The following is a 19660-nucleotide window of genomic DNA, read 5'->3' as shown; positions in this document are numbered from 1 at the left end:
ATGCCTGCGCCACTCGTGAAAATATTATTTTATATGATCACTCGTGAATTAAAATCGATAATCCACCGAATCCAACAAATATATATTATCCTGAATAAAAGCAAATTATTATAATTTAAACTTTAAATGAACATAAATAATTATGCTGCAATTATCTTTACAAATTATTTTTTATATAATTTCTTGCTGTACATTTTAAATATCAGAAGTCTTTGTTATTTGTGTTTGTTTAATATGTTTGTAAAGTGTTCCATGATTTTATTAAAGAAAGACGAATTTTTACTGAATTATTTTCTTCAATTATACATAAAATTGTAAAATGAGATGTTTTGATTGATGTATGCTGTTGTTCTTTTAATTGAAAAATATTTATAAAAAAGTAATTGGTTCGAAAAAATATGTATTAAACTGTCACCATCCTGCCATGGTGTCTAACTTATTTGATATGAGCCTTGTTGGGGAAAAACTGGACTTGATGCATACGTGTTAAGTGTCCTTCTAGATTAATTAGCAACACTTTCTGCGTTAAGTGTCCTTCTAGATTAATTAGCAACACTTTCTGCTGAAACTGGATTTTCTATAAGAACATACTTTCTTTAAAAGAAAAATACCACAAAAGCGGAAAGTGTCATCTCTTTTAAGCCTGTGTCAACTGCACAGGCTAATCTTTTCCCAGACCATTTTCCCAGACCAAGGTTAAATCAGTTTGCATTTCACTTTTCATGTTTGATGTTTCTACTTCAGTAATGTTACTTATCTGTAAGTGATATCTTGAGTTATCATACATGTTTTCAGTAAAATGTCTGTGTTACCCTGGTTGTTGGTTTCTAATTGCCATACTTACAACAGTTTATAGCCTTGACCATTTGAGTGCGATCTCACATTAACTGTTTGTTTTGAACTTACCTGCATGACATTACATGTGTGAGGTTTAAAGTAAATACATACATGTTTTGTGAATTTCCATAGCAACAAAAAACCTTGACATTGATATTAGAGTGTGCAATATTCCAAAACCTTGAATGTTTAACATGTGGCCCCTGTTTGTGAACATTTGTGGTTGACATCCAAAAAGTTATAATATAATGCATTATGATATCTTGAATTTTAAAGCATTAACTGTTTACATTTTTCTGTAAAGGAAATTTTATTTTAAATTTGCATTTGCCAAGTCATATTTCCTTTTAACTTTTCTCATGTTTATTTCCATTTGCAATTATTGATGATATTATATGTTTATGACAGTTAATTAATTACTTTAATTCTGAGCATATATTTGCTGATTTCAGTGACTTAAGCTACAATAAGATTGAAAGCTTAGACAGCCTGGTTTTTAGAGATGTGCCAAAGCTTGTGACTTTGTAAGTAACTCAAAACACCTTCTACTTATAAATGCATGCAACTGGCTTTATTATATATTCAAGTCGATATAACTTGTATTAATAATCTTGCCAAGGCAATTAAGATAGAATTCTTAACTCTAAAAATAATTTCCTGACCCTTAGGCATCCTGACCCTTAGGCATAGTATTTCTAACAATCAGATTTCTACTGTGCCTTATCTGTTCTTAAATTACTTTAATGCATAATCAATACACTTGATGTTTAACTTAATCAACACAGCAGAAATAGTGTACATCATGTTCCCTATCTATTCACATATTGTACATCATGTTCCCTTTCCATTCACCAATTGTTCATCATGTTCCCTATCTACTCACATACTTTTCATAATGCCTCCCATCCATTCACACATTGTACATCATGTTCCCTATCTATTCACCTATTGTACATCATGTTCCATTTCTATGTACACATTGTACATCATGTTCCCTATCTACTCACATACTTTTCATAATGCCTCCCATCCATACACACATTGTACATCATGTTCCCTATCTATTCACATATTGTACATCATGTTCCCCATCTATTCACATATTGTACATCATGTTCCCTATCTATTCACATATTGTACATCATGTTTTCTATCTATTCACATATTGTACATCATGTTTTCTATCTATTCACACATTGTACATCATGTTTTCTATCTATTCACATATTGTACATCATGTTTTCTATCTATTCAGGTATTGTACAACATGTTCCCTATATATTCATGTATTGTACAGCATGTTTCCTATCCATTTGCCTGTTGTTCATCATTTTCACTTTCTATTCATATATTGTACATCATGTTCCCTATCTACTCACATATTTTTATGCCCCCGGTAGGATGGCATATAGCAGTTGAACTGTCAGTCTGTCTGTCAGTCTATGCGTCCGTCCGAAAACTTTAACATTGCCCATAACTTTTGCAATATTGAAGATAGCAACTTGATATTTGGAATGCATGTGTATCTCATGGAGCTGCACATTTTGAGTGGTGAAAGGTCAAGGTCATCCTTCAAGGCCAAAGGTCAAATATATGGCTTCAAAGCGGCCCAGTAGGGGGCATTGTGTTTTTGACAAACACATCTCTTGTTCATTATGTCTTCCATCCATTCATATATTTTTGTCCCCTACCGGTGAAACCGGAGGGGACTTATGGATTGCACTCCATGTGTCAGTCAGTCAGTCAGTCTGTCCGTCACACTTTTCTGGATCCTGCGATAACTTTAAAAGTTCTTCATATTTTTCATGAAACTTGAAACATGGTTAGATGGCAATACGGAGATTATCCACGTCATTTCATTTTGTTCCTATGTCGAAAATTCTGGTTGCTATGGTAACAAATACATAAAAAAAAAATCTGACAATGGTGGAGTTTCACAGGTAGGGGACCATATTGTTTGACAATAGTCTTGTTCGTAATGCCTTCCATCCATTCACATATTGTACATCATGTTCCCCATCTATTCACATATTTTACATCATGTTCCCTATCTATTCAAGTGTTATTCATCATGTTCCCTATCTATTCACATATTTTACATCATGTTCCCTATCTATTCAAGTGTTATTCATCATGTTCCCTATCTATTCAAGGGTTATTCATCATGTTCCCTATCTATTCAAGGGTTATTCATCATGTTCCCTATCTATTCAAGGGTTATTCATCATGTTCCCTATCTATTCAAGGGTTATTCATCATGTTCCCTATCTATTCAAGGGTTATTCATCATGTTCCCTATCTATTCAAGGGTTATTCATCATGTTCCCTATCTATTCAAGGGTTATTCATCATGTTCCCTATCTATTCAAGTGTTATTCATCATGTTCCCTATCTTTTCAAGTGTTATTCATGTTCCCTATCTATTGTAATATCGTTTATCATGTTGCCTATCTCTTCATTTATTGTACAACATGTCCCCCCCCCATCTATTCCCATATTGTACATCAATTGTTCCCCATCTATTCACATATTGTACATCATATTTATGCCCCTCTTCGAAGAAGAGGGGGTATATTGTTTTGAAAATGTCGGTCGGTCCGTCGGTCGGTCGGTCTGTCCACCAGATGGTTTCAGGATGATAACTCAAGAACGCTTAGGCCTAGGATCATGAAACTTCATAGGTACATTGATCATGACTGGCAGATGACTCCTATTGATTTTCAGGTCACTAGGTCAAAGGTCACAGTGACGAAACAGTAAAATGGTTTCCGGATGTTAACTCAAGAATGCTTATGCCTAGGATCATAAAACTTAAAAGGTTCATTGATAATGACTTGCAGATGACCCCTATTGATTTTCAGGTCACTAGGTCAAAGGTCAAGGTGACAGTGACTCGAAATAGTAAAATGGTTTCCGGATGATAACTCAAGAATGCTTACGCCTAGGATCATGAAACTTCAAAGGTACATTGATCATGACTGGCAGATGACCCCTATTAATTTTCAGGTCACTAGGTCAAAGGTCAAGGTCACAATGACTAAAACAGTAAAATGGTTTCCTGATGATAACTCAAGAATAATTAGGCCTAGTTTCTATCTGTTCACATATTGTACATCATATTTTCTATCTATTCACATATTGTACATCATGTTTTCTATTTATTTGCATATTATACTGCATGTTCTTCCCATCTATTCACAAATTGTACATTATGTTCCCCATCTATTCACAAATTGTACAGCATGTTCTCCATCTATTTACAAATTGTACAGCATGTCCCCATCAATTCACATATTGTACAGTATGTTCCCCATCTATTCACATAGTGTACATCATGTTCCCCATCTATTCACATATTGTACAGCATGTTCCCCATCTATTCACATAGTGTACATCATGTTCCCCATCTATTCACAAATTGTACATCATGTTCCCTATCTATTCACATATTATACATCATGTTCCCTATCTATTCACATATTGTACATCATGTTCCCTATCTATTCACATATTATACATCATGTTCCCTATCTATTCACATATTGTACATCATGTTCCCCATCTATTCACATATTGTACATCATGTCCCTATCTATTCACATATTGTACATCATGTTCCTATCTATTCACATATTGTACATCATGTCCCTATCTATTCACATATTGTACATCATGTTCCTATCTATTCACATATTGTACATCATGTCCCTATCTATTCACATATTGTACATCATGTTCCCCATCTATTCACATATTGTACCTCATGTTCTCCATCTATTCACAAATTGTACAGCATGTTCTCCATCTATTCACATATTGTACATCATGTTCCCCATCTATTCACACATTATACAACATGTTACATGATATTGCATCACTGGACCTAATTATCAACTTGTAAATTTAGCTTACATGGCCTGTTGCACAAACATGTCATTGTTGGAGATAATGCCCAACTTCAAAGAGTCAATTAAAAAGTGGACCCCTAATAAACAGAATAGATAATTAAATTTTGTTCAAAACAACCAAGCCAGATGTGAATGGCAATCGAAAATTTTAATTTTAAAATTAAACTGTAGTACCACAAAATCTCAATGTTGGTCTTTAAAACATTGAGTCATGAACTTTGTATTGCATTATTATGAAATTGAGCTTAAGCTTAGAAGTCTTATAACTACCCAACAGATTGTTGAGAAAACAGACCTGGTTTTTTAATAGTTGTGCATGAAGCAGTCTAAATGTGTTCTGTTTTCTTTCTTTTTTGCTATGCATGCAACAGTCTAAATGTGTTCTATTTTCTGTTCTTTTGGTTATGCATGCAGCAGTCTTAATGTGTTCTATTTTCTGTCCTTTTAGTTATGCATGAAGTTGTCTAAATGTGTACTGTTTTCTTTTCTTAGGAATCTGGCTGGTAATGCCTTGACTAATCTACACAGTGGACTATTTGAGGACAATAATGACCTTATAAGCCTGTAGGTGTCTTTTATATATAGAAGGGACTTGTTTCTTTTCAGCTAACTTTAACATGTTAGGGGAACTTTTGTGGTCTGTCTATGTCTGGAGTTTATTAATGCCTGGCTAAGCCTTTATTTGTCATTCCGCTGAAACATGACTGGCATGTATGTGCCCCGACCCGTGATCGAACCAGCGACCTCTGGATTTAAACGCAAGTGCATTATCCACTGAGCTACGGAGGCACCGTTGATGCTTGTCGTTACCACTCTAGAGGCCCAAAGTTTTGCTCAATCTTGGTAGAACTTGTTGAGAACCTTTATCAATAATAACCTTATGTATGTTTCAAAAACAAGATCACCTGGTTAAGTCTAAGTCTTAGTCTGAGTTGACAGCTAGGTCATAAGGTCACATCTTAGAAAAATCATTTTTTACAAATCTACAGGCGACATCTATGACTAAATTATGATGTTACAATATACGAATGTTTATCATGAAACTGTCAAGGATCATATTGAACCTGGGTCATGTGCATCTAAAAAAAACTGAGAAAAACCGTTTTCCAATAATCTTGATGAAATTTGGTCAGAAAGTTAAATTTGACACAATTTAGGCCAAGTTTAAGTGGGGTCATGTGGGTCCAATTACTTGGTCACACAATAAATTCTTACACAAATCTTGTTTCCACTCTAGCTCTTTTAGTGCTGGAACCCAATTTTGAAGGCCTTTGCAAACAGTTTGGATCCAAATGAGACGCCACAAAACGTGGCATCTCATCAGTTGTGCGTTCTGTTACAGCGAACGTTCGCTATAGTTCGCGAACGGTAGCGAACGTTTGCTATTGAACGCTCGGTTCGCAGGGAAAGTTCGCGAACCGAAGCGAACCCTCTCGGGAGGTAGTTGGCTAGCGAAACCAAGATGGCGGACATATAAGTTGTCGTTGTTCAGTGTAACTTCGATAATTTTTTTTGTAGAACATAGAATGAATTGAATTATAAACAAAGTGTATAGGAGGTTTTGGGGATTTCGATAATGACGTCAAGTTTGCGCATGCTCCAATTTTGGCCGTCAACACTGCCGCCATTCTGCTATTGTTTGTGTTTGATGAACCACATCGTGATAAGGTTTCAATCATATTCGCGACCCTTTTTAAGAACAACAAAATACTCAGAAATTGAAATTCTTTCAGATTTAATAGAATCAAATGAACGAACACAAATAAGGACGAAAACAAACAACAAATTGATTGATTTTATGTAATCAACATAAAGAAACTGATTTGAACCTATATGTCTGTAAAAACTTATCTTGTTACAGATTAACTAAATCCTCTTGATACATGTAAATGTTTTATTTAATTGTTCACACCAATGATGACACTCTTTATTTCAGCATTTTTAACCACCCAGTGTTTAATTGCCCCTTTGTTCATCACAAACCGATTATCTCGATATGATCGGATACTGTCCAGACAATTACTAAGAAAACAAGGTGTCATAAACCCAGGGACCTATACTTGTATGTCTCTGTATGGGGTCATAAACCGCAGGTGTCTGGTCATTAAACACGATTTATGATACCTCCATGTCATCTCTTGGCATGTTAAGCCAAAAACTTAACAGTTGCTTTAATAAAATATTTGAACATATTTTAAAAAATAGACGTACATTTGTCCGAAATGGATGAACAGGAACTATAAAGTATATGTATATATAAGCCAGTTTAAACCAGAGACCTACGTCTCTGTTTAAACATAACAAAAAAGTGTTTAATAATAACAATACATTAAAAATATTGTGGAAATTTACTGCTACACAATTAACGTATTTAACGGCTACCTGCAAATATAACGTTTTAATATCGTGCGTTACTGCAGTGTTCGAAACATCATCGTGAAAACAAGCAATCGCGTTTGATTATAATATGGATATAAAATACTTGGGTAAAATAAATGTATAGATTCATGGTATAATAAAAATGCCAGAATTGTATAGCTCATTATCACTACAAAAGAGTTTTCAATATACATGTATGTTCAAAGACAGTTCAATTCGCAAAATATGCATGTGTTTTTTTCCATTTAAATGCTAAAATTTATTAATATTTATATTTTCATTAAATGTAAACGAAGCGAAAATTCATTCAATGTTAAAAGAAAATTACAATTTCATTTGAAGATTGTAATGTATTGCGCTATTTTAGGGCTTTATTTCATAACTGATTCAATGCACCTCTTACGCTAAATTTCGATCGCTAATGAAAAATAACACTATCCCATCCACACCACTTATAATTATAGTAAAGCTATTAAAGGTTTTATTATTTTTTAAATATCTTTTATGTAAGTCTTAATCTAAAAAAGAATACGGGTATTTATAGTTTTTATGAAATTGTCAGTATTTAGTCTTCCGACGACCTTTCCTCTGATACCATGTTGTTATTCGCGATTTCCTCCATCAAAATCGCAATCAATTTTCTGGGAGCCGCCATCTTGAAACGTTTGCGCCGAACTTATCGTTCAATAAGACCGAATCGGAAACGAACGATCATTGGCGAACGTTCGCTGTAACTGAACACACTACTGGATCCAAACTGTTTGCTATTCTGATAGTATTCTTTGGAAAAAAAATCGAAGAAAATGCTAATTAAAAAAATTCAGCAGACAACATTTTAGCAGACGACAAATTTCCCAGCATGCAAAGGGCTAGAGGCCTTCTTTATGACTCTGTCTTTATAACACTTATTCAGAATGTCTTGACAATATTGAGGTCGAGTTCAAATCTGAATCTGAAGGCTTAGTTCATTTATACAAAAACTAGGTAAACAAATGAAATCTGAGGAAAACCTTGCTTCTGCAGCATTTTTTACTAGACTTTCATATAACTTTGTCAATATGTTAATCTTTACAATATCTGGGGAATGTGGGAATCTGGGTCCTGTGAGTCCATTATAACTAACCAAATCAAGTCTTAGAAACACATATAATCACTCTGGAAAGTTGATTAATGACACAATCATGATGTTTATCTGGATGATATTAAAGCAGAATTTGAATCTGGGTAAAAAAATTAGGGCTTCAGGGTCATCATTGCCCTGTTCTTTTTAATTGTCCATTTTCCAATCTCTGAACAATTTGCTTAAAGAAATAATGTTGAATATTAATATAGCCCAGTGACTTTTATGCCTGAATTAATTTAAGAAACTATTTGCATGTAACAATTTTGTAATACATCCAGCTCTGAAGCAAGGTTAGGTAGATATATCCATGGTAAACATTATACACAGCCTATACTCCTATTTTCTGCTTTTGGAAGCTAGAGCAACAACTGATATGCTTGTTTTAAGGATTTAAATTATAATACGCTATTATTTCTTAAAATGGGTGCATGCAGATTTGGAGGAAAAAAAACTATAAATATGCTGTTTTATTCTTATTTTTTAGAAATCTTCGCTCAAACAGATTGACGACAATCCCAGTTACGATATTCGACAACCAACCTAAGATCTCTGTGTAAGCAATATTTTTGTAACCATTTCAATTTTCAACTGCCCATCTTAAATACAGAGTTTATCTAAAAAAATGTGTTGTTGCTGAGATTTTATCATGAGATTTATTTAAAAAATATACTTGTCTTATGAAAATGTTCATATTAATTTCAATTATGTTTAGGCATGTTATCTCAGATTAAAAAGTGAATAAACATTCTAAGTTTTACATAATATTATTTTGACAATACCATACCATTAAACTATTATTTAAATTCATTAACAGATCTTGTACCACATATTTGCACCATCTTTTATGATCATCTATTTCTTAATAGAAACAACTTGCACTCATATTTTCTACTTTGTAGTGACCTCTCTGACAATCCTTACACGTGTGAATGCGCGGTGCGGAATTTCTTATATAACCTTGAATACGACCTTAGCAAAACTATCAAAAACATCGACCAGACAACCTGCCTTGATTCCAGTAACACAGTGCAGGTGTACTTGGATTTCTGGTCCGATTGCTGTAAGTTGACTTGTGATGATTGAATGTTTAATAATTTATCATTTTGCTTTTTCTAATGGGATTGTTTGGGTGACATTTTAAAGATGCCACAATGGCACACTAGTGTTGAAGTACAGGTAGTTGCAAAAAGTGTGTTGTTTAATGGACTTTTTGTGTTGTTTTAAATACTTTTATTTCTCTTTAATGGTATTAATTTTTAGTTCTATATTCTGGTATTAAATTGAATCAATAAATCAACACACAATGTGTTATAATTATTTGTGTACACATTCCATTTTTAAGCAATTATCAGGAAGGAATCATTTATTGCCATTTGAAAATGAGTTCTTTTCTTTAGCGGAAGGAAACCTAGGTTCAAGCTGCGTCAACATACACAACTGCATGGTCCGTAACTCTGAGTGCATTGCAGGCAAATGTGTGTGCGCAAGTATTTACTATGACAACAATGGGAATACTACAGCCGGTGGACTTTGCAAATCAAGTATGTTTGAGTTTACAGATGTCATATATGGTTCAGGGCTTTCCCCCCCCCCCGTCTTCAAATCAAGTATGTTTAGGTTAACAGATGTCATTTTTGGTCAGGGCTATTTCCCTTCTTTAAATTAAGTATGTTTGTGTTTACAGATGTCATATTTGGTTCAGGGCTTTTTCCCTTCTTTAAATCAAGTATTTTTGTGTTTACAGATGTCATTTTTGGTTCAGGGCTTTTCCCTTCTTTAAATCAAGTATGTTTGTGTTTACATATATGTATATCAGATTTGGTTCAGGGCTTCTTTAGCGGGTGAATTATTTAGCCCATTTCCCCCCAACCTCTTTCCCCAATATAATTTATTTTAAATCATGGAAATCCCCCAAAATTCCAAGTTTACTTCGGAAACATTTGTCTCCTTTCTTTTTATACATTTTTTTCTGACATTGAAGCACATGCCCTTTCCCCTAACATAGAGAACAAACTGAACTTGCATAAATTCATATCTGTTGCCATAAAGGGAAAGTGTTCAATCATATTTTGTTTTAAATCTACAAGGGATTCTGATAAGTTTTTACCATTTCTTAACATATTATTAAATGCATTTTAATGCAATTTCATTTATGTTGTGAAAGCTTAAGCTTTTTCTCTAACTAAAGTGATTTAGTTAGCTACATATTCGTCTTAAATTCTATTTGTATAGTTGCACAAATCAACTTTAATTAAACTCATGTCATTTATAATTTACTTTGTTTTTTTATCAAGCTGTGCAAAAGTTTAAAAGATTTGTTGGGTGTAAACTTTTTCTTGGAATGTTCAAAATTTGTTAATTTCTTAATACAACAATAGCAAATTTAGCTCCAAAACTGGATTGCATCTGGCCTTGATTTCTTAAATATTCTTAACCCTTTCAGTGCTGGAACCGAATTTTGAAGGCCTTTGCAAACAGTTTGAATCCAGATTAGACGCCACAGAACATGGCGTCTCATCTGGATCCAAACTGTTTGCTGTTCTTATAGTATTCTTTGAAAAAAATCAAAGAAAATGCTAATTTTAGAAATTCAGCAGACAACATTTTAGCAGATGAAAAATTTCACAGCATGCAAAGGCTTAAGCATGTTTAAACAGAATTAGCTTACGCTTACTTTTTTCAAATGGAAATATAGTTGTATTCAAAGAAAACAAAATATAAATGTGATGAGGTATGATTTCAAATTTGTTATTGATGATTCATGAATACTTGGTGTATTCAAACAAGATTTTTTTTGAGGAACACATATAAAAACAATAATATAAATTTGCATCCATAAACCATATTACCATAATATTGCCTTAAATGTAAATTGTAAAAAAAAAAAGTTACTTGGAGTCCATTGTTACCGCTTTATTCCAGTGGTGAACTTAGATTATCCATGTACCATGGATGCTGCTTGTAAGACGGTAAATGCGTCTTGCTCCAACTCAAAGTGTCAGTGTAAACCACTGTTCTATGATGACAACCCTCTGTATCTTGGTGGCAATTGCTACCTGAGTAAGTTAGACTTCTTGCAGCTTGCATGAGTTTTAACAAAGTGAGCTGTGGACTTACCCCATGTGTGCCTTCCCTGGGATTAGCTACCGGATGAATGTTCAAAATTGCTAACAAATTGTGAAGTTTTAGTTGTTTTTAACTGTTTGCAGATTTCATTTTGTATAACCCATTTGCAGATTTGAAAAGCATAACAATTTAGCCATTTCAGTTGTAAAACATTTATGATGACTTCAGAAGTATGAGAGTTTTGCAGATTTCACAAAAATAACTGATATAAACTTAGTGGCTTGCTTAACAATTTGTGTGAACTTTTGTTTAACCTTTCAATTAATTTAAGTAAAATGTTTTGAACACAATTAAGGGGAGATGGAATTACGATAATAGTCATACAAATATAAAATCCTGTTACAGAACTTGAACTTTGATAATTTCAGCTTTTTATTCATATTTGAGATGAGTGCATGTTGCAAAAATATCACGTTAGATAAATTATTTATAAATGGTATTACAAGTATTCAAACTTGTGTGATTGTTGTGAAGTTTTGCATGCCATGATGTGTTTTATGTTGTAAATTATGCATAAACATTTGTTTGATTTCACTGAAGTGTCTTTTATTAATAATGTTCAATTGTAAATGTTAATGTTTCAAAAACAAGAAAAGACAACATTTTGTTATTTATATGAAAAACATACTAGAGGGTAATAGTAAATTGATCTCAAAATATCTGCCCCAGTACCTGTTCAGTTCTCCCACTCAGTTCCAATGGAGAACATATTGTCCCATATTAAATATTTTTTAACCCAAATTTGAATACAACTTATTATAATTGATAACTATTAATTGAGTCTTGTTCTGAGAAAACTGGGCTTAATGCATGTGCGTAAAGTGTCATCCCAGATTAGCCTGTGCAGTCCACACAGGCTTATCAGGGACGACTTATCCGCCTTTAATAGATTTTTTGTAGAAGAGACTTCATTTTAACCAAAAATGTCATAAAAGCGGAAAGTGTCGTCCCTGATTAGCCTGTGCGGACTGCACAGGCTAATCTGGGATAAAACTTTACGGACATACATTAGGCTCAGTTTTCTCAGAACAAGACACAATTGATATAAGCCTCATTTTGGGAAAGCTGGACTTCAAGTTATGCATTTGCCTAAAGTGTCATCTCAGGTAAGCCTGTGCAGTCTGCGTAGGCTTATCAGGGATGACACTTTCCACCTTTTGAATTTTTTGTTTAGAGTAGGTCTCTTCTAAACACAAAACTAATGTTAGTTGCAAGTGTTGTCCTTGATCAGCCTGTGCAGTTTGCACAGGCAAATCCAGGATGACACTTTGTGCACATGCATTAAGCCCAGTTTTCCCAGAAAGCAAGCAGCTCAAAAGTAGGTGCCCTGTTCAAAATCCAATAATCCGTCTGATTGCAGTGGTTGAGCTGGGAGTAGCTTGCACCCTAGACCAAGCATGTCTCGCCAACTACTCCCACTGCGGCTCCAGTGGAAAGTGTGAGTGCCAGGCCGCGTACTACGACAACGATGACACAAATAACGTTGGCGGTACATGCCTGCCCAGTAAGATTCGATGCAACCTCTTTTTGACTGATGAAATATTGTTGAAATTGATATGGCAAAAAATCTGGAATGACCAAATTTTCGATGCTATATGCATGTATCTTATGATATTGGTAGTTATTCAACAATAATTTTAACAAGTGGTATTAACATAATTTAGAGAGACATTTGATTGATACATTTATATACTATACATTTTTGATGCATTGTACTTCAATATAGATCATGTTGCTGCCGTTTCTTAACCCTTTGCATGCTGGGTAATTTGTCTTCTGCTAAAATGTCGTCTGCTGAATTTCTAAAATTAGCATTTTCTTTGATTTTTTTCAAAGAATACTATCAGAATAGCAAACAGTTTGGATCCTGATGAGATGAGATCCTGATGGCGTCTCATCAGGATCCAAACTGTTTGCAAAGGCCTTCAAAATTCGGTTCCCGCACTGAAAGGGTTAAATGTCTTAGTATAAGAAATAAATCTGATCAAAGTAATGTGTTACTTTCAGAAAAAGCACTTCATGCCAGTTGCAATGCAACGTACCAATGTGCGCCAGCTAATTCAGAATGCTCTGACAATACTTGCGAGTGTCTGCCAAATTTCTATGACTTCAACAATGTGGGCACTTGTCAAGGTTAGTGTGTTTATTTACTAACTGTACCCAGTCATGTGATCTGTAGAATCCGATAGCAGAATCTCCCACTGATCCCAACAGTTGTCAAGCCAGGTCTGTGTGAATGATAGTTACAAGGAATTTTGTTGTAAGTTGGCATGCAAATTACCAATTTTACTTAAATCACAAACGTAGTAAATAACTTATTCTGTCATGAACAAAGTTGTTTGATCAAATTGTCATGAAATAAACTAGATTAACTTCAAAGTTGTGAACATTTACTAACCTTTCTCAGCCATACAAAGTCATCAAACAGTTAAGCTACTATTTTCTTGTAGTCTCGGACATAGGGATAGATTTAAAAGATTAAGTATTCTTCAGAACTATGACGTAGATAGGCTTACAACTACAAGAACAAAGTGCAAGCTTGAAGATCACAGATCTCTGGCTGTGTCTCAGTCTTAAAGTTTGTTGAAATTTAAAATCTTAATCAGTTTGCTGAGTTTCTGCTTTGCCTCGTCATAAGAAGTTATTTTACTCTTTGCTGCATGAAAACATGCATGATTGGAATACATTTGAGTCTGCCTCTGGGAGAATGGGGTGAAATTTATGTGCGTTAAGTGTCCGCCCAGATTGGCCTGTGTAGTCCACATCTAAGAGACAACACTTTCCGCTTTTATGGAATTGTTTTTTTAAAAGGAGTCACTTCTAAACGAAAATCCAGTCAAGGCGGAAAGTGTCGTCCATGATTAGCCTTTGCAGACTGCACAGGCTTATTTGAGATTTCCTATTACGCACATGCATTAAGCCCTGTTTTCCCTTAATGCAGCTCATTTTGTTTTTTGTTTACCTTTTTCTTTTCACTCTGTTTTGTGTTTCCGTTACGTTAGTTTCCCAAAAATATACATGTTCATTTATGTTAAATGAAATGTCAAAAATGCTTGTGTGTATTACCTTTCATGTAGTATTTTTCTCACTACCAGTAGAGACTCTTGTATTTAAGTTTTTAGCTCAACTATTCACAGTATATTCCAAGCTGTCATACTTACCAAAATGTCGCCTTCAGGGTCTGCGTTATGCTCTGTGTTAAGGTTAATGTGACCATCTCCCAGGGTCTGCGTTATGCTCTGTGTTAAGGTTAATGTGACCATCTCCCAGGGTCTGCGTTATGCTCTGTGTTAAGGTTAATGTGACCATCTCCCAGGGTCTGCGTTATGCTCTGTGCTAAGGTTAATGTGACCATCTTCATATTGCTGTATATACTACAGGAATTGCATTTAAATTTACCAAATGTGTCTGGGTTCATTGTGTGAGGTCACTGAACAAGTCCAAATGTGTTTGGGTTCATTGTTTGAGGTCACTGAACAAGTCCAAATGTGTCTGGGTTCATTGTGTGAGGTCACTGAACAAGTCCAAATGTGTCTGGGTTCATTGTGTGAGGTCATTGAACAAGTCCAAATGTGTCTGGGTTCATTGTGTGAGGTCACTGAACAAGTCCAAATGTGTCTGGGTTCATTGTGTGAGGTCACTGAACAATTCCAAATGTGTCTGGGTTCATTGTGTGAGGTCACTGAACAAGTCCAAATGTGTCTGGGTTCATTGTGTGAGGTCATGGAACAAGTCAAAATGTGTCTGGGTTCATTGTGTGAGGTCATTGAACAAGTCCAAATGTGTCTGGGTCATTGTGTGAGGTCACTGAACAAGTCCCATTACTGTGAGCAAACGTCAGCAAATTAGCGGAGTTTTGCCACTTTTTATTCTAAGAAATGTGTTTAAAGTAAACATTTAATATTTCCCTATTACTGTTTCTACGACAGGTATTCATTTGAAACCTTATCACATGTGTTTTAGGTCAATATGTGAGGTCACTTAAAAAGTTCCATGACGCTGACTAGCAGAATTATGCCCCCTTTTGTACTAAGAAAATTCTGGTTATTATTTGCCTGCAAGTACTCCATATCTCTTTACTAAATATAGTTATGAAAATCAAACATTACATATGTGCTCAGGGTATATATGAATATTCACCAACCAGGAACTGATATGCTTTTTAGCAGCCTTTTAGCTAAGTCCCCCTTTGGACTTAAAAAATTCCTGTTAAAGTTTGCATGCAAGTTGAGATTTAGGTTGAAGTTTGAACGCAAGAATAACATATCTCTGTAATAGGTACTGCATGTTATACAGATTTTCAATTGAAACTTCACACATGTCTTTGGGATAACATGGAAGGTCACTGACTAAGGCCCATAACTCTGACTTGTATACGATAGTTTCTTGTTTCAATTTACATACTTTCTGCTTTAAGTTTTGCATAAACTCTATAACTTCTTCAGATATTTTTAAACTTCAAATATGATAAGAAAAGTTATTATTATACCCCCACAAACGAAGTTTAGGGTGGTATATAGAACTTGTCGGTCGGTCTGTCTGTCGGTCCGTTTTAAGTGTTCCCTCTCTAGTTCAAGTAGTTTTCATCCGATCTTCACCAAACTTGGTCAGAAGTTGTTTCTACATGATGTCTAGGCCAAGTTTTAACATGGGCTTTGCCGGGTCAAAAACTAGGTCACGGGGTCACTTAATGCGTTTTAAACATTCAGCATGTTGTCCGCTCTCTAATTCAAGTAGTTTTCATCCGATCTTCACCAAACTTGGTCAGAAGTTTTATCTAGATGATCTGAAGGCCAAGTTCGAACATGGGCCATGCCAGATAAAAAACTAGGTCACAGGGTCACTTAGTACATTTTACACATTGAGCATGGTGTCCGCTCTCTATTTCAAGTAGTTTAAATCCGATCTTCACCACACTTGGTCAGAAGTTGTAACTAGATGATGTGTAGGTCAAGTTCCAACATGGGCCATGCTGGGTCAAAAGCTAGGTCACAAGGTCACTTAGTGTGTTTTAAACCTCACCATGTTGTCCGCTCTCTAATTCAAGTAGTTTTTATCCCATCTACCAAAATTGGTTAGAAGTTGTATCTTGATAATGTCTAGGGCAAGTTTGAATATGGGTCATGCCGGGTCAAAAACAAGGTCAGGGGGTCACTTAGTGCGTTTTTATGTCCCAACTATAGTAGTGGGGGATATATTGTTTTTGCCCTGTCTGTTGGTTGGTCTGTTGGTCTGTTGGTTGGTTGGTTGGTTTGCGCCAACTTTAACATTTTGCAATAACTTTTGGTATATTGAAGATAGCAACTTGATATTTGGCATGCATGTGTATCTCATGAAGCTGCACATTTTGAGTGGTGAAAGGTCAAGGTCATCCTTCAAGGTCAGAGGTCAAATATATGTGGCCAAAATTGCTCATTTTATGAATACTTTTGCAATATTGAAGATAGCAACTTGATATTTGGCATGCATGTGTATCTCATGGAGCTGCACATTTTGAGTGGTGAAAGGTCAAGGTCAAGGTCATCCTTTAAGGTCAAAGGTCAAATATATGTGGCCCAAATCGCTTATTTTATGAAAACTTTTGCAATATTGAAGATAGCAACTTGATATTTGGCATGCATGTGTATCTCATGGAGCTGCACATTTTGAGTGGTGAAAGGTGGAGGTCAAGGTCATCCTTCAAGGTCAGAGGTCAAATATATGTGGCCCAAATCACTTATTTTATGAAAACTTTTGCAATATTGAAGATATCAACTTGCTATTTGGCATGCATGTGTATCTCATGGAGCTGCACATTTTGAGTGGTGAAAGGTCAAGGTCAAGGTCATCCTTCAAGGTCAAATATATGGGTCAAAATTGCTCAAGTAATGTCACTTCTGCAATATTGAAGCTAGCAATTTTATATTTGAAATGCGTGTGTATCTCAAGGAGCTGCACATTTTGAGTGGTGATGGGTCAAGGTCAAGGTCATCCTTCAAGGTCAAACGTCATATAGGGGGACATTGTGTTTCATAAACACATCTTGTCTAACATTCAGCATGGTGTTCGCTCTCTTATTGAAGTAGTTTACATCCGATCTTCACCAAACTTGGTCAGAAGTTTTATGGAGATGATCTTAAGGCCAAGTTAGAACATGGGCCTTTCTGGGTCAATACTAGGTCAAGGGGTCACTTAGTGTGTTTTAAAAATTGAGCATGGTGTCCACTGTTTTTTGTGAAGACGACATGCAAAATATGATGTGTCAATGTTGCATGTGGGGGTATTTTTCACGTCTGTGACAAAGCTCTAGTTTCCAATGATGGAACAGCCATCAATGAAAATAGGTTTTGGTGATCAAGGGTGGTTGCAAAATTGCTCTACCAAAAACCAAAAATTTTTATTTTTTTTATACTTTTCCATGATTGATTGGGATTGGAATAAGGTTTAAATAGAGAATGTAAGGAGATTTATACAATTATGATGTCCACATAAAATGCTGCACTTTCACAAGTTTTGTGTCTTTTCAATCCAATATAAAAAAATATTGATAATTTTTTTAAAGTAATTCCCCCCCCCCCCCCCCCCCCCCGCCTTTCTTCAGTGTCGATATACAAAACACAAATGTTGGTTAATTAATTTCAAAAAGTTCTTTAAATGTCATGACTAGAAACTCAAGATACCTTTCTTTAAATCTAAAAACACCTTGTTACACACATGTGCCTGTTGCATAGATATTATCTATTTTTACCAGATGTACCAGAAGCCTTTATTGAGGTTTCACTTTCACGTCAAAAACGTCAAACCGTTTCTGAAAACGAAGTCTTGTCAGGTGATCATAACAGGGCACAAGGGGCAGTTTTGGTGGCTATGGGTTATCATTATGGTGTTAAGGATCAATGAGTTTGCCATTGTGTTATGCATGCAATGTAATATTTGCCAAAAAAATCCATGTGTACGAAAATTGTTCTCAATTTTGAAAGCTTTTTTTTACTATAATTTTAACATTTCGTTTCTTTACAAAAGTGTTATGTTTGAAAAATGATGTAGTGAAAAGTAAATGATTGTGTACAAGTTAATTTATCTGATGATAGAGTTCTTTACATTTACAGTCCTTTAATTATTTTTTTTGCAATTTCCTTGTTGATGAAGCTTAATACCTCAATTATTGTTTATTTTTTATGAATACTTCACTAGTAAGCAATAGGGCTGCATGCATAACACATAACAATTTATATTTATGGTGACATGGTTGGGTGTTTTGTTGTTGTTTATGCACCAGAATTACAGGATTTGGGTTCACATAGCACATCCCCCAGCGTTTGGGTACTGGTCCACATTGGAGAATGGCCTTTTATTGTTTGTTTTATGCATGTTTTGATGTTTGTAAACATATTCATAATTTTCTTTTTTCTTTTTTTGTGTTTATCAAATATTAAAACTGAAAGTATTTTGATAACCTATTTTGATTTCCCTTCCAATTTGAATGTTTCTCAATATTGATGACAATTTAATCATTGTTCGAAAGCAAATTTTACATGTTATTAATCTAGTAAGAATGTTGGTATTTTTTTATAGATATTAACAATAACTTGTTCAACCTTTCCACCCAACATTATGAATGTTTACTGTGCTTATGTCCATGGTGTGGAATAGAGTCTAGACCTCTCATTACCAATGACCTCACAATACAAGGTGAAGTCATAAAACTAGTAAGATTTAAAAAAAAATCCAAAAAGAATCATTGAGAATTTCATATCAAGTATACACCTACTAAAATCCTTAGTTTCCAATTGTACGAATGTAGATATTTTCAGCAATTCAGTTTGAATATGGTTCAAGTTTAATCCTTTCAGTGCGGGAACCGAATTTTAAAGGCCTTTGCAAACAGTTTGGATCCAGATGAGACGCCACAGAACGTGGCGTCTCATCTGGATCCAAACTGTTTGCTATTCTGATAGTATTCTTTGAAAATAAATGAAGAAAATGCTTATTTTACAAATTCAGCAGACGACATTTTAGCAGACGACAAATTTCCCAGCATGCAAAGGGTTAATCTTATGTTGTAGCTCCGTGTCTTTGTCCATTACTTAACTTTGTACCATGTGACAAGGGCTGAATTGTGAACAAGTGTAAGAATTGGTTTTAATTTGTTTTAATTGGTTACAGAATCCATTCTCTTACTTCCTCTCTAAAATTGATATCCATGAAGGTGTACAAAAAGGTTCTTCTGTCAAAAAAATGTAATCTTATTGTATATTTCTATTGTGCTTTGATCTTTGTGTGTTTTACGTCTAACCAGAAATCACAA

The 19660-nt window shown here is 34.8% G+C and overlaps 1 protein-coding gene across 7 annotated transcripts in view; it reads left to right on the top strand.

Annotated features, from left to right (window-relative positions):
- The window catches only part of LOC127866766 (uncharacterized), a 98959-nt gene that overhangs the window by 56606 nt on the left and 22693 nt on the right, over window positions 1-19660 (top strand). For 6 of the 7 annotated variants that reach the window (XM_052407553.1, XM_052407554.1, XM_052407555.1 and 3 more), the window contains 7 exons: window positions 1290-1361; window positions 5238-5309; window positions 8732-8800; window positions 9147-9307; window positions 9645-9788; window positions 12734-12877; window positions 13381-13506. In XM_052407553.1, the coding sequence (XP_052263513.1) occupies window positions 1290-1361; window positions 5238-5309; window positions 8732-8800; window positions 9147-9307; window positions 9645-9788; window positions 12734-12877; window positions 13381-13506 (788 nt within the window). The remainder of the gene's footprint in view (window positions 1-1289; window positions 1362-5237; window positions 5310-8731; window positions 8801-9146; window positions 9308-9644; window positions 9789-12733; window positions 12878-13380; window positions 13507-19660) is intronic. The other variant, XM_052407552.1, reaches the window with a different exon arrangement.

This window comes from Dreissena polymorpha, chromosome 2 (assembly GCF_020536995.1).
Source record: "Dreissena polymorpha isolate Duluth1 chromosome 2, UMN_Dpol_1.0, whole genome shotgun sequence".
NCBI classification, from domain to species: domain Eukaryota; kingdom Metazoa; phylum Mollusca; class Bivalvia; order Myida; family Dreissenidae; genus Dreissena; species Dreissena polymorpha.
The sequence above is the reverse complement of the archived record's forward strand: the minus strand, read 5'-3'. Positions and strand labels throughout refer to the sequence as shown.